A 12,990-nucleotide genomic window follows, 5' to 3' on the forward strand; every position below is an offset into this window, starting at 1 on the left:
TTTGGCATAAATATCTTTTAAGTTAAAAATTCGGAACAATAAATAAACTATAGTGACGTAGTGTCAAAGAATTTAAGTGCAACATTAGTCAATTATGCGATTTCAAACAATCATTTGACATAATTTATTTTTTATAAAACAATTTCCAGAACAACTTTATTGTAGATGAAATATAAATCAGTATAGAAATTTTAATTTAGCATTTATATGCTATTTACATAAAAAAACTGGAACAACATATCATTGATCATATGTTTATTGCAACGTTTAAGTATGGAAATAAAATCTAATATAAGTTAGAAGAGCAAACAAATATTCGTTGGCATTGATTTGTTTTTCACAAAACATCCGGAACAATCTATTCTAGATACTTAAAACTATTGCAATATTCCTGAATGAAAATTTTAAGGTTAAATCAGATTCACAATAGCCTTTAGTGTTATTTGTTAATCTAATCGTGACGGACAGACCAACCAACAGAAAAAAATGCACAAAAATAAGCTTCTTTTATTCGGGGGGCACTAAACAAAAAAAATAATCCTGATTTTTTTTTTAAATTTAAAGAATTGGTTTAGCATCAACACATGTTGCGACGTTACGCTACTGCACGAAAGTTTGCTGCATAAAAAGTCAATTTTAAAAAGTGTGCGTGATATTTACATACAAAGTGCATTATTAGCCTTTATAAACAAACAGAAATGTTTTCTTATAATTTTAGCAGCTAGTTGACCAGAAAAAACACCTTTAACTATTATTTTTATTTGTTGTTGTCACGATCATAAATGGTGTCAGATGTTACGATCTTTTATGATGTTAGATGTCACGTTGAAGATTATCTTGATCTATATTGCTCTATCAATGACCGTGGTTGCCGAGGATTTAGAAATCGTCAGTTGATAAGATGATCATTTAGAAGTTGCTAGTTGATAGATGATCATCTAGAAGTTACTAGTTGACAAGACGATCTAAGTATATCATTATGTATTCAATGAAGAAACTTCTCTTCGTCTAACCAAATACTTTAATTCAAAACTTGGAAAAGCTATTCACAAATAATTACAATGGTTAAATGTACTTGAATAGAATAAATGATCTACAGTAATCTACACAATAATATAATTATGTTTTCTTTCATGAGTTCTAACATAGACTCTAGTACATGTTATCTCTAACACTTTCCGCACAAGACTGGCGGTAATATCTCTCAGCTTACAAAGCTTGGGCCTTTTTGTCATGTGACTAAATATCTCTCTGCCGCTTGGTTAAAATCTGACCAATAAATGCAGCTCAGTGTACAACAATCAACATCTCAAACCAATCATATCCATTTCAAAACATTATTTAGTGATAGAAAATCCCGAGGTAGCTAAAATTCTGCCGACAAGCTAAATATAGACTATGGCTAACTACTGATATAGTGTACGTGACAGTTGTAAACATTTCTTGTACATTTTATAAATATATTTGACTTTGTGATGCTGAGAATATCCAAAACTGCATATTGTAACATTGCCTCCCTTACATTTACGTAATTGTTTTAGAATTGGTGTATTTTTATTAAAAAAATCGCTTGCATAATTAATTTTATAAATTAGACGGTTTGCTTTTAGAAAACCAAAAGTAGTCGTTGCACCTAAACTTTTCAAGCCGCATTTAATGGTGAAATAATATTTTTTATATCTCTTCTAGTTTTCGAGATCTGAGTGTGACAGACCGACAGACGGACCGACGGACATATTTAACAAACCTAATAGCGGCTTTTTCCCCTTACGGGAGCCGCTAAAAATAAATGAATTATGGAAAAGAAAAAAAAAGTTACTTTAAAATATTAAATAGGGTTTGTTGGACTAGTCCGTTTCGTTTCTTTGATTAAAAAGTATTGGGCCGGAAGTCGCTTTTTTCCCTATATATCTTTGTATTTTTCAGTTCTCTTTTTAAATTAAACTGACATTATTATGCTATAATTTTAAGTGTACCTGATAGAGAAAAAAATTCTGCACAAAAATACGGGTAGTTGGGATATAACCCGATAGAGGCTATAAAAAGAAAAGACCTGAAACTAGCGCGTGAAACTACACATTTACAGTACTTTATTTGATGAGTATTTTACCCAAGATCTGTGTTGTTTTTTTAGGACTAGCTTATTTCATGTACCCGGCATTTTCCGATACACAATTTCATACACAAAATAATTGTTGAAAAAAATTGTAGTGATTTTAAACTTTAAAGATTACTCTAATCAATTTTGAATATTCTTTTGTTATGAATGCCACTGTTTATTTTGTGTCTGTTCTAGTTTCTTAAATTTTTCTTGAGTAAAGTGGTCGTTTTTCTCCAAATGGGTATACCTGATTTCTTCAAGCTGCCTTTGTAAAATATTGGTCCTAAATAATGCTATGTTCATAAACGGCTGCATTATGATGAATGTACGTGTTAGTTCAATATATTTTATATTACTTGGTAACTATAAATAACCGCATAAATAGACGTAAGTTTAATTTTTTTTCTGTTAAATAAAGTCATATGGCAAATTTTTGTTTATATTCTAATTCTAAAAAGGAATAATAATAGAATTATACAGTAAAATAATCACTAAGTTTTTCTTTTAATAGTTTTGAAAGTCTGTGAGTTTGTGTTTTTGCAGATGTACACAAGCTACACTATGAGTCAGTCCATCTCTTCTAATTGTTTAGAAATGAGTGTAAAAATGTAGGCTTCGATATTTTTAGCCTGAATTTAAGAAGTTACAAACTTCAAACAACTAATATATTGCCTCTTCCATAAAACTTTGTACTTAAAAAATAAATTTATCCAATGCTCGAAATCCTGCTTGTATACTTAGGCCCTATTTAAATCGATCCGGTATCAATGTATTAAGTAGCAATAACCCCGCAAAAAAATTAAATGAAAGAAGATTGATATATACATATATTTTTGTGACGGTACGCACCGGTACGGGGTACCGGCACCTTTTTTCAATGTCGGGAAAAATGATAACTTTTCTTGTAATTCAACGTTTATTGTTAATGTATTATTAGTTGAAAGTTAGGCAATCTATCACTGAGTACCGGAGCCTCTTTTTTATTTTTACAAAAAAAAAAGCACTTTATATACTTTCAGCCGACATGCTGTATTATTAAAAACACCTCTATGTGAACTTCTCAATCATCTAGAGTCTTAGACAGTCATTATTTTAGACTAGATTTAAGAGGAGTCTAGACCTAGATCTAGTAGGCCTATTACTATAAAAAAAATCAGTCATTAGACATCATTAGCAATTTTATTATTAGGTCTAGGCATTGAAAAGTAAATCTATTAATAAACTATAATAGATCTAAGTCTAAGTACTAACTTATTAAATAAGTCATTATAAGTAGAAGTATTATAATGAATATTGTATAGATCTAGATTGACTAGATTATAGATAGATCTATAGATAGATCTCTAGTTTAGTATATTAAGTATAGAGTATAGTAAACGTATTACAGTATTATTAGATCTATGTCTAATGTCTATATCTAATAATTAAAAAACTTTAGTCTCTATTAATGTCTAGACTTTTTTTCTAATAAAAACTGACTATAGGCATAGCATAGGCTAGACTCGGCAATCTAGTCTCATGATAGAATCTATACTATTACTAGATCTATTCGATTTTTATAAATAGATCTAGACTAGAATTAGATTATAGATCTAAATATACTAATGGAGAGATGATATGAGGTGTTAGCTAATAGCGTTGCACAAGAAACAAACCTGGGTTTTTCTAAACTCTAATACTTGGTATGTAATAGTAAAACAGCACCTACCTAAATAAATCGTAACTAGCAATCAAAAACCTATATTTATTGTAGTATATATAGGTCTGTGGTTGTATTTTATATAGCCTTCGTAACTTCTTCTATAGAGAAATGACTTTTGTAATTTCTTTTACTGAAAATTGGGCTATTCGCGTCTGACACATATATAATTTTTATGTTCAGCAACAAACCCTATTAGTGCAATATTTCTATTTATGCTTTCTACTTAGAATGCGGCCTTTTGGGGAAATACCGAAAATAAAATAAAAGGTTTGATAGAACTTGTGGTTTTCTCGAATTGCGGCGGTCAGGATGCGTTTCTGTCAAAAAGCATTCTTAGTGAGCACCTTAGAGGTAAAAGGAACCTGTGTACGAAAATTGATGCGGATACGTACGATAGTTTAAGAGATAGATTAAAGATCAGTGGTATTTTCGCTTATATATAGATCTAGTAGATCACGCAAAATTTCAGATTCACCCGAGAATGAGAAGTGGGAGAAAAAACGTGTACAAAACGTAATAAGTGAAATATCTCCACATCTACAGCCATATCTCTTAATAAGAAGAATTCATTTCTCCTCTTTCGATACCGAACAAAATAATTAATTACCAATAATTTATTTATTAATTGTTTAATTTTTTATTGACACATGTTTTGTTAGATTTAGCAAATAATTCTGTAAAGTTTTAACATGATCCAAAAAAAGGGGTTGGAGAAATAACGTATACAAATATTTTACCAGACAGACCACAGAGTGAGTTGATAAGACAGCACCTGAAATATAATTAGTATTAAATTCCTAAACACAATTACTCCTCTTCTGTTTTGATTTCTATGCGTACCATACATACATCTTACTTTCAGCTTTATACTATAAGATATTGTATAAGAAAAGAAAAGCCAGGCCAATGACACTAGCTCCAGCTGAAATAATCTGCCTAGTGTGCAGCCGAACGTTCCGGTGTCACATATATATATATATATATATATATATATATATGTATTGCAGGTATTGTTGGTAGAAGTCCTGCTTTCAGTCCTGTAGATATATATTGACTTAGCATATTAATGATGGTCATGGAATTTTTAAATTTTTGATTAGATAAAAAAAAGACATTATTTAGCAACACGATGTTGTGCATGAGCAGATCGTAAAGCTTGAATTAATTTATTTGATTGCTCGGTTACTTCAATCTTCTTCTTTAAGTCTTCAAGTCGTTGTAATGTTCGCATTTTCACTACATCTGATATACTTTCCCTGGCCTGATAGATTCCAATAATATCATCAAGTCTCTTTTGTAAATGGGATGGTGCAAGACGTGTTTTCTTTAGATGAGACATGTCTTGCCTGCAACCTTTGTCTCTCTGACTGCCTCCACTCGGCATTTTATGAATGTCGAGAGCACAACTTTCTGACAAGGGTCTCAAAGTCTGAAACAATTCACCTTTGTTTGGACTGAGTTCATAGCCATCTTTATCATTTACTGTTAATACAGTTGGATGATCCAAATCGTTGCTTACGTGTACAGTTTCACTTGTGTCACTGGCTACTATAGCAATGGTCTTGTTAACATGTTCACGGGAATCACTTTTAATCGTGGTTTTGTTCAAGCGGCTACAATACAAAGTAGCTTGGCCAACAACCGGTTTTGTGTTACATACAACTTGGCCTGCAATACTGTTGGATCTGTCAATATTAATCTCTTTGTCATCATATAGTGAGTCTAATAGTATCTTGTGTTCATGATTCTGAAACAAAATTAAGAAATTACTTGATTCAATTACATAGAGTTTGAAGCTTTAGTGCTAAAGGTAAAAAAATGAATAAACATGACATGAAATTTAATAGCAACATTAAGGAACATTTAGAGAAGGGAAGAAAAGATTCGACGAGGAATCAAAACGGCCACATCATCTAGATGGGACTAGTTGCAGGCTACCGTCTGACTTGATCATCCATTTAGTAGAGTGGGGAAATCGTGTCGTCACACATAGTCGCGCTGTAATATTTTCCACAGTCGCTTACACAATTATATAATAGGGTCAGTAATAGTAGAGGTGGTCAGATACCTAGACCGGCCGTCATGATTTGATAAGCAAAATGATATCCCTTATCGATATTGAACTTTTAATAACTTTTGAAAAGAGAGTTCTTTGTTCTTATGCTGTCAACTGATGTTGTGGCTTTACGTTGACTTGTCTACACATCACATGCAATTTCTTAAAAAGAAATAAAATGTTTATAATAAGTTGACGCAGAGGCGGTGACACCCATATGGGGTTGAGACCCAAAAGGGAAAATTTATGTTTTGACAAAAGGTGACACATCAAAAAATATCTCTAGATATATATCCGCTACTACTAGTGTGCGGCTACCGTAGTAATGTAAATCTATGTATTTTATTTCAGGCCTTATTGTATTTTTGTTGGTTAACATGTCTAAACATAACCTACATGCTTACACGGATCAAATTAAAAAGTTGTATTTCATTGTTGTTATCAATTAAGGTTTGAATATTAACCTTGAAAATTACATTATTATTACTCTATTATAAATGTTTAAAAAGTTAGATTTGTAAGTTAAATATTTCGTATCATCTTCTGTTTCGCACCTTGTAATGTCTAACAATATCGAGTCAAAACTTTTTTGAAGAAACATTTCAAAACTTCTCCGCATACGTGATTCGTATCGAATGGTCAAAACATTTTCTCAAGTGTTTCATACTTCACACGAAGATTATCTGAACTTGTATTAAGACATACGTGCACTATATGTACTGTCACAGTTCAAAAGCTTGCTGACAGTGTCCCTCAATTTTATCACAGAATTTATTATTATTAATTTATTTCATCCTAATGGTTTCTTAGGCCCAATTTCACCACTAAACCCCACCTTGTCTTCTTCTCGCTAGACTGAGTCTACCACAATGTCAACCACGTTGTCATGTACCTTGGCTTATCTCCTCTTCTCTTAGTACGAATGTCAAACCACATTTGCTACTCACCAGTTTGCCCATCTGGGCAAGCCTCCATTATTCTAGTCTAGTGTCAAGTCTGTCAACCTTGTAAAGTAGACTCCATCACTAGCGCGAGACGATCTGAGCTCCTTTCGTCTTGGGAGGCAGCCAGACTGTCCATTCCCCTTTGTCTAGACCCTGAGCGCACGTCACGCTTGACCTCTAGCCAAGTATTCATTTTGACAAACGAGTGGGAAGAGCTAATCTTGACCGGATGTCACATTATCTATCATGACTCATCACGTGGTCTATCACACGCTGTCCATCCCAATCCCTATTTCCGGTCAAGGAGAATATGATGCTCAAACTTCTCCAATTGCGAGCAGTCGTCCCATTTATTTAGAACGTTGAGGGGCGTTCATTTACAGACTCCGTTTATTGTGCTCCCTTACTCTTGTTCTTTTCACTTGGACCTTGGGGTTAGATTATGTTCACTACTGGACTCTAGTAATGTTGATTTAACTTATTTCATTTGTATTGAATATTTTCATTTGTGTGTATTTCTTACTGTAAGTAAGAAACATAACCATTTCATGTGTACACTATTTATAGAGCACATTAACCTATGTCCACCATATTATTGCTACGTTGCTCAATTGATCATTGACGCAACCTTGTATATAGTTGTACATCTTATATTATTGAGACTGCGCTTAGGAGAGATTAGTAAATTAACTCCCCTTTTCCATTTAGCTTAGCCAAAAGTTGCGCCCCTTGAACGGGCACTCCGTACATCATTTAAATTTAACTTCATTGTTCGTTGCCGACGTCATGATCGCTGACCACTATCCACTGTTATGTTACCCCCCCCACCCGTTATTATGACCATTCCCCTTGTATTGATCTGATTTCATTGACCTTCATTGTTTGTAAGTGTTCATTGAACTAAGTGATTCTCTACTTGACGGCTTATGCCTGAGGAGAACACGATGCCTTTATATATATTGAATATATTTAGCTCGGTGTTTTATTTCAGCCTGATTTCGACTGGAAACACCTACTGGTTCCTGTTACGTGGAATTCTTGCCTGTCGCAGAATCCCCACACTTCTTGTTAGTGGCATTCCTGCCCGTCGCAGAATCCACACACATTCCTGTTAGTGTAATTCCTGCCTATTGCAGAATCCCCACACCTGTTTTATGCGGAATTCCTGCCTGCTACGGGATTTGAATCATCGATTCCTCCCTGCTACAACATCGGAATCCCCATTAGCTCTCCTGGCTCAATACGACTTCCAGAACTTCTGTTTCTGTTGAACCCACCCTTAACTCCGTGGCTGGAGGAAGGAACCGTGGCATCAGCGAACACTGAGTACCAAGCTCTACATCTGAAGTCAATTCTTAGAACCCACAGCTTGACTAATCATCATTGATTTTGCCCCACCCCGCCGTGTCACTCCCACTTCGAGGACACCTAACAGCGGCCGGGCTACTTCTTAGTTCTAACCCATTACGGAAATTCCGCTGGAGTTGGCACCTCCCAAGCTGATACTCATGCTAGCAGACTAAAACAGTCTACAGCACCAAAGCAGAGGGATAAGCTTCTGAGACCACGACCGAACCAAGGAACCTAAGAGCTAAGTTAATAGGGCATTTACACATTCCTTAAGTCAGTAGTCAATATGAGGAGTTAACCATTTCATTTATCTATACTTACTTTGTATATTGCTTTAGGTTGTATGATTATACTCCTCACTTTTTGTAATCCATTCCCCTTTCATTTTAATTACATTAAACTATTTTAGCTTGTTGACAAAAAGGGATTCTTTTATCAATTGTATGCTACCTGTGTGTTCTGTTTCCAATCTGTAACGCCCGCTGGTCTGTGGTGGCCTTAGAAACCCCTAGACCTCACGTCTCCAAAACTAAATTAGTTTCAATAATTTATTGTTTTTAGCTATCTGACCAATTCAATACACACTGCTCTGCTGTCAAACTTTTAGTGTTCTAAATTTTTAGCGTGTTTACTTTTGGGCAGAAAGGGAGGGGGTGGATGAAAGTGTTACACGTTTTTTTCTAGGGTTGGTTACCATAAGTGTAGTCAGTGTAGATCAAGAAATCTAGATCTCAGTATGGCAGACTATAGGACAACGCTTCGGTCATCATCATCTTTCCTTTGCGTTCCTCGCGGAACATATGGAGGGCCTCTGTAAAAACACGCCATTCTCCATGATCTCTTGCTAATTTTATTTTTTTTTTTTGTTAATGGCTTCCCAGCTTTTTCTTGTCCTCTCGGCTTCATCTAGTACACTGCGTCCACATGTTCTTTTTGGTCTTCCTCTACGTCTTGTGCCCTTGGGGTTCCACGCTTGTCTAGCTCTGTTGTTGGTATCTTTTCTAAGGTTGTGACCAATCCATCTCCACTTCCACGTTTCGGTAGCTTCTATCAAAGGCTTAACTCTCAGTTTAAGATGAAACTATTAAAATCAAGGTTACAAAGACAGTTTGTATGGAAACACGAACTCAAAAATCGGACCCGATGTGGTCCACCCAGGCAGGTAAAAAAGCAGTTTTCAATATTTTCAGAAAGAATATCAGAATTGAATTCCATAAAAGGCAAATGACAGAGAAAAAAGGTTGACAGATCTTGTGTGGTGCTCCAACGGCCTAATTCGTTCTATAAATGATTGCTAATTTTCAAAATCAACACAACACCAGGACAAAATGAAACAACTCAGCGCTGAGTATTTTTCTTGAATTGATATAAAATAAATAATTAAAAGTACAAGTCACTTATACAATGACTTGAAATAAAACACATTAAGACAGTTAAACTCAATCATTCCCGAATGGCAACTATCTACGTGACGAAATTTTTGTTCGAGTCTCCTTAGAAGGTGAGGAACTAGAGGAGCGATGTAGGCTTCCACAGTGAGATCGGTGAGTTTTTCATAGAAAGTAATGAAAAAGAAAAGAAACTTAGTCATAAATATTGGTTCTATTCATATTTTACGATATCTAAAGTATTTCTTTCAAAATGACTAAAATATACTTTTTTTCTGCGCTATTTTGTCGGCGCTATTTTGTTCGCGCTATTTTGACGGAATACCACACAATATTTAAGTTTTATTTTTCATTTAATTAAGGTAATTTAACACTATGTTTAGAATCCAAATTTACATAATGAAATTTCACTAAAACTGCTCCTTTGCTTTTTAACCATCAGCATACAACTTCCAGCTTTTGATTTCTGGATAAAGATTTTTGGTTTTAGTTAGCTTTACCTTTTTGTATCTCTAAATGATAAAGCAAGTAATATACGCTATTAGTAAGTAGTAGACATCACCAACATCTCAATAGACCATCAGTTTCAGGAGGAAAAAATATTTTCTGAAGGTCCCATTTAGATGCCCCTTTCTCGTTCCCCACTCTACATTTTTGGGAGGCATTTTTTGTTATAAAAAAGGAAATTACAATAAGGTTTAATTATGTGTAAGCAATAGTTTGACCGCTTTTAAATGTAGAGTGAAGAGAATACTACAGATATTAGTCAGCTTATATACACACGTACACGTACGTCCTTTCTTGATCTCTCTATAGATTAAAAAAAAGAAATAAATTGTAGATCTTTTTGTTTTTTGTCGAGAACGTGTCTAATTAGAAGCGAGAAAAAAATACAATATGATGTTAGGCAAATTAAAAATAAATTGGCTCAGGGAAAAGAGAGAAAATATGCGAAATACGGAATTCTTATTTTAGTGCAATTTACATTTATGGTTTATATATAGATCTAGAATGCGGCCATTTGGGAAAATACTGAAAACAAAATACAAAGCTTGCATTTTTCGCGAATTGCGGCGTTTTAGTCTATGAATCTGTTAAAACCGTGTGTTAGTGAGCACCTTAAAGGTAAAAAGAACCAATGTATGATATTTCTCTTTTATATTTTTGATACTTTAAAAGATGTCTTAATAGATTATATATAAGATTTATGAGTTAACAGAAGGCCTTTCTTTAAATCTTACTATTTCTATGTGATATATGACAACTGTTCTAACGTCACGTTTTTACCAAAGGAAATTTACTTTAAGATTCTAAATAATTCAAATAAGAAATGGACAGAAACATTATAATTAGAAAGATTGTAGTTTTCAATCAAATAATTTGTAGGTGGGACATAGAAAGTCACAAGCATGGTCTGGGTGGATTTAGAATAGAAAAATATTTATTAGTGGAATATATAGGTGTGGGAGGGTAGGTTTCCATTTCTTACATTGTTTTTTTAATTCCTATTCTTAAATGGTGTGTAGGCCACAGCGAGCAGATAACTCGAATAAAGATCTATTCTTTTTGTCTTAATACCTACTAAATGTGCAAATAAAAGAACAATAACACTAGATCAAAAGTAACGGTACCACTCTACCTGATAGTGTTCTGCTAAGGTTTCTTCAAGTGACACAAGAAACTCTTCGTACATCACCTTTTGGTAGATTAACTTCCATTTTTCTGATAATTTTCTGTTTAGACGAAATCGCCATGGAACCATGTATCTTCTGGCTAACAAAATAGAGAACAGACATAATTAACCTTAAAAAAGAAAGAGAACAAAAAATGACGGCCACTAAAGGGGGAAACGCATCTTTAGTTCTACAAATAAGGTTAGGACTATAAGTTGTAGTTGATGAGCTTTGAAACAAAAAAGTTGTTGCTCACTATCATATAAAACGTCGTTTGTGCGATCTTGTTACTCCGAAATGTGAACATTCACTCTGTACACACCGTAGTGGCTGCTACCTTTTCTTTTTCTTTCAGGGCCACATAACAAAATTTTGGAAATGAGGCGCGCTCATATATATATTTTATATCCACACTGACCATGGGCGTAGCCAGAATTTTTTCGGGGGGGGGGTGGTTGTGCGGCCCCGTGAAAAAAAAATTATATATATTGTTACGTATTTCTGAATCTTCTGGCAAGATGTACTAGTAGGCACACAAATAAAAACACTGCAAAGAACTTGACGACTAAACTCTCAGCTTCATATAACTTTATTGACTATTAACTCTAACAATTCGTCACTGTAACATGTAGCGTAGAAGACTGTACAATATATGTCAGTTTACAGTTAGCTATACTTTGTTGCAATTCATCTTTCACTTCGTTGCAATTCCTCTCTTCTCAACTTGCATCGAGCCGTGTTCCACAGAACAGACCAACGACACACTTCCCAGTGTCGCTCCAGGTCTCCCAAAGCTGAACCAAGTCGTACTCAAGTCTACCGAATCAGAGCCGCACACGTCTTATATCGACTGCATCGAGCCGTGTTCCACAGAACAGACCAACGACACACTTCCCAGTGTCGCTCCAGGTCTCCCAAAGCTGAACCAAGTCGTACTCAAGTCTACCGAATCAGAGCCACACACGTCTTACATCGACTGTATCGACTGTAAAGGCTCAAGTCCACTGTAGTTCGCTGTATAGACTTTAACGACAGTAGTCCACTCCAGTTAACTCTACCCTAGTTAACTTGCATCGAGTCGTACACATCTCTCTTCTACTGTCTCGCACAGTAGACAACAGTATCGACGACTCATTCACGACTGACTTTCACATTAACTCGCTGGCTTATATAGAGTTCCTAATCGCTTGTCCATTGTTGCAAAAACACTGCTAGTATCCTCTGGAACAACACGGGAGGAAACATCACATCCTGTCGTTGTTTATACATGTCGATTCCAGAGAACACCTGCTGCAGTGTCATCTCGCCGAGGTCATACGTAGTGACCTCTAACTGTCACTGTTCATTTGTAACACTGCCCCCTTCGTAGATCAGTTCGTCCTCTGGAACAACACGTGAGGGCACGTCACATCCTGTCTTTGTTTATACGCGTAGATTCCAGAGAACACTGGCTGCTGTGTCATCTCGCTGGGGTCACACGTTGACCTCTACTTGTCACTGTTCATTTGTAACAATATATATATATGTGTGTGTGTATATGTGTATGTGTATGGGTGGATGTGTGTGTGTGTACCTAATTCATATCTATTAGATTTTGACCCTTAATTCTATCGAAGACGTTTATTGTGCCCTAGAATAGGTTCTTTGTGGAGTGGAAAAATTGTAGACTCCCCGCCGTTGCCAGCAAGAGGTCTGGGGGAGCGCTGAGTATTGAAAGCCAACTAAATGCATATTCTGTGATATCTACAGTGCATTATCTTGCTATTAAAAAAACCT

General features: G+C 35.0%; 1 protein-coding gene across 3 annotated transcripts in view; it reads right to left on the reverse strand.

The window, feature by feature from the left end:
• Positions 1-262: 262 nt before the first annotated feature.
• Positions 263-12,990, reverse strand: part of LOC106075154 (uncharacterized) — a 62,865-nt gene continuing 50,137 nt past the window's right edge. For all 3 annotated transcript variants that reach the window (XM_056004146.1, XM_056004147.1, XM_056004148.1), the window contains 2 exons: positions 11,181-11,314; positions 263-5,550 (listed from right to left, as the gene is read on the reverse strand). In XM_056004146.1, the coding sequence (XP_055860121.1) occupies positions 4,918-5,550; positions 11,181-11,314 (767 nt within the window). In that variant the 3' untranslated portion in view covers positions 263-4,917. The remainder of the gene's footprint in view (positions 5,551-11,180; positions 11,315-12,990) is intronic.

Source organism: Biomphalaria glabrata, chromosome 11 (genome assembly GCF_947242115.1).
Source record: "Biomphalaria glabrata chromosome 11, xgBioGlab47.1, whole genome shotgun sequence".
NCBI classification, from domain to species: Eukaryota; Metazoa; Mollusca; class Gastropoda; family Planorbidae; genus Biomphalaria; species Biomphalaria glabrata.